General features: G+C 65.5%; 1 protein-coding gene across 1 annotated transcript in view; it reads left to right on the forward strand.

Annotated features, from left to right (window-relative positions):
* Positions 1-2,869, forward strand: part of LOC113214203 (protein Wnt-6-like) — a 27,718-nt gene that overhangs the window by 10,374 nt on the left and 14,475 nt on the right. Inside the window, exon 3 of the mRNA XM_026433493.2 lies at positions 367-641. Coding sequence (XP_026289278.1) covers positions 367-641 — 275 coding nt within the window. The remainder of the gene's footprint in view (positions 1-366; positions 642-2,869) is intronic.

Consider the following 2,869-nt stretch of genomic DNA (forward strand, 5'->3'; position numbering starts at 1 on the left):
GGGGGGGGGTCGTCATTGCTATACTCACCGTCGCCGTCACCGCTCATCCTGAAAACGAACCCCGTCCACCGGTGTGCTTCTCTGTGACTCTCCCTGTGACGAAGCAGTACCCCCGCCCGCCCCGCCACCGTCCCACATTGACAGGTGGTGCGTCGCTCGAGTGGTCCCGTCGCGTCAAGCACTGCCAGCGCCACGTGAGGTGTGTCGTGAGTCCCCCAATGGGCAATAGGCGGGGCGTGGCGGGGCGGAGGGGGTGGAGAACCACTACGCCTATCTTGACCCTGAGGAGGCAGATGCCCTCTCTTTGTCCTTCGCTCTGTCTAAACCTATACTACTTCAATTTCGATTTCTTCCTGTTTGTTGCAGGTCGGCTCCACGGCCGGCCGTGTCTCCGCCCGCGGCTCCCGCGCTGCCCGCCAGCCTCGGCGCCAGCCTCCACGACGGGCTGGTGCCGGACCCCACGGCGGCGTGCCGACGCCCGCTGGTGCGCCTGCTCGCGCTGTGCCGCCGTCAGCCCGCGCTGCTGCAGAAGGTGTCGCGGGGCGTGGTGCTGGCCACCGCCGAGTGCCAGCACCAGTTCGCCGGCCGGCGATGGAACTGCACCGCGGCGCGCCGCTCCCTCGGCAAGATCCTCCAGCGAGGTGAGGAGCAGGGCGTCGGGCAGGTGGCGCGCTTCCGGCTACGCCCCGGATGTGGAAGTATGGGGAGGGCGTCGTCAAACAGCCGCATCCTGCGCCGCTGCGGGCGCCGTGCTAGAGAGCTGGGGCCCCGCCAGGCCCGGCAAGCCGCACGTCCCCAGTCGCTTCGGTGTGCAGCTGCAGCTGCGCCGCCGAGGGAAGGACCGCGAGCCGACGGAGGACCCCGACGGCGCGGCGTACAAATCGGCCGGCTTGCAGCTGCAGCTGCACCGACTGGGAAAAGAAAACATTGACGACTATTGTACCTCTTGTCCGGAACATCGCGGACAATTATGCTGTCTCGTCCTCCTCTTTTTTTCTTATTTTTTTTACGAGCGCTTTGATTTGTGCCACGGTGCGCCGCGGCGCGGCCCGGCCAATGGGGTACCCGCGCTCGGCGCGCGCCGGCCAATGGGCGCGCGCGGCCCGGCCGGGTGGCTTATGGGGCCCGCGGTGATTGGCTGCGAGTGAGTACGTCCGGGTCCGGCCGGCTCAGCGTCTCTGCGGTCCGGCCGACGGGATTGAGACGTGTTTGGCTCAGGTAGCGGCGCTTATCTGAGCTGATCGGGCTGCTCACTGCTGCCGGCAGGCTGCCGGTGCCGGGCCCCCGCCGTGAGGGCGCTGACACCTGCCCGAGGACCTCCCACCTGTCGTGTGGCTACCTGGCCCGGGGCCCTGGCCCGCGGCCTGCACGGCCACCGTGCGCGTGACTCAATGGGTGACGGCGCTGGCTGGCGCTGGCCCCCGAGTGTCGGAGGGACCGACAGAGCCATTAAGGTTATGACACCTGCCGGCGGGGGTCCGGCCCCTGCTGCAGGACCGTCTCCGAGGGGCCAGGGGCGCGCGCGCGACCCCCAGCGCGGGTGCGGGCACGGCGGAGACCACGCCGGCGTTGCCGAGCCGGCCTTGACGCGTACCTTGTTTGTTTGGCGCCTACCCTAAGGTCCGGCGCAAGGCTGGCAACACCGGGCGACACTGAATGTCTGCGAGTCAAGTGGCCTCCGTGCCGTGCCGAGCCATGGCTGCGCTGAGCTTGGCTGCGCTGAGCACACAGAGCGCGGCTGTGTTTGATCGGATACATCGCATCGGCAAGATCAAGGCCGGGCTTAACCTGACCTGCGCACTGCCGGCCCGGCCGGCCCGGCCCGCCCGGGGAGTCGCGCTCGCCGCGTGGGAGTCGCCCTTTGGGAACCTGCATGCGGGTCCAGTCGATGAAGCGAGATATTGATTTATCTGATCTGGTGTGTGCGTCCTGCTGCTGCACTCGATGCAAGACTAAGCTAACTGTGTACGCAGTAATTTGGCGAGTTCGGTGGATTAATTGAATTATTGGTGTGATTCGATTGGGGGAGTAATTAATTGATTGGACGCAAGGGCTGACGGACGCACGGCGAGGCCAGACTCTGTTGCGGTGGCGGCCGTCTCCAGGAGACACACATTTTCATTACACGTTATCAGCTTATATGGAACTGGTACCCGTTGGTACCCGCCGCGGCTACCCGTTCGAGACAGGCCATGGAAATTGTTACTCCCCGGCGCATAAAAGTCCCCCTCGCCCCCTTCCCCCCGACTGCGCCGCGCCGCCGCGCCAGCCGCGCTGGGCCGAGCGGTGGCGTAGCGTAGCTCGCAGGGAGCGTGCTGGGAGGCCCCCGGGGACGCACGGGGGACCCACGGGAGCACCCGTCCGGCCGGGAGGCTGGCAGAGGCGGAGGCGATCGGGGATGAACGGGTGGCGATTCGTTGCGATAAGGCCTTCCAAACGGAGACACCCCTGCCTCGCGTACGGCAGCGGGGACCCACGTCGACTTGTCCGGGCTGTCAGATCATACTGCGTAAACTTAAAACACGAACCCTGTTTTGGAAAACTTTTTAATGATTCGAACGGAGCGTCACGAAAACGAAACTCGTCCGGCCGCCATTCATACTCGACGCAGAAGAGGTCCTTCCCCGCCGGAGAGCGTCACCCGCTCTGGCACTTTGTCGTAGTCCAGTCCCACTTGCAGCTCCCAATTGGCATCCCATTTCTCTCGCCGTCACCGAGATGTTTACGTCCTCCTGTGCCTCGGGACCGCCCCCCTGCAGCTCCCTTATCATGGTCCATCTGAGGCCGGGGGGGAAGCCTGCGACAGCGAGTGGTGTGTGTGTGTGTGTGTGTGTGTGTGTGTGTGTGTGTGTGTGTGTGTGTGTGTGTG

This window comes from Frankliniella occidentalis, unplaced genomic scaffold (genome assembly GCF_000697945.3).
Source record: "Frankliniella occidentalis isolate FOCC.00 unplaced genomic scaffold, Focc_3.1 Scaffold178, whole genome shotgun sequence".
NCBI lineage: Eukaryota > Metazoa > Arthropoda > Insecta > Thysanoptera > Thripidae > Frankliniella > Frankliniella occidentalis.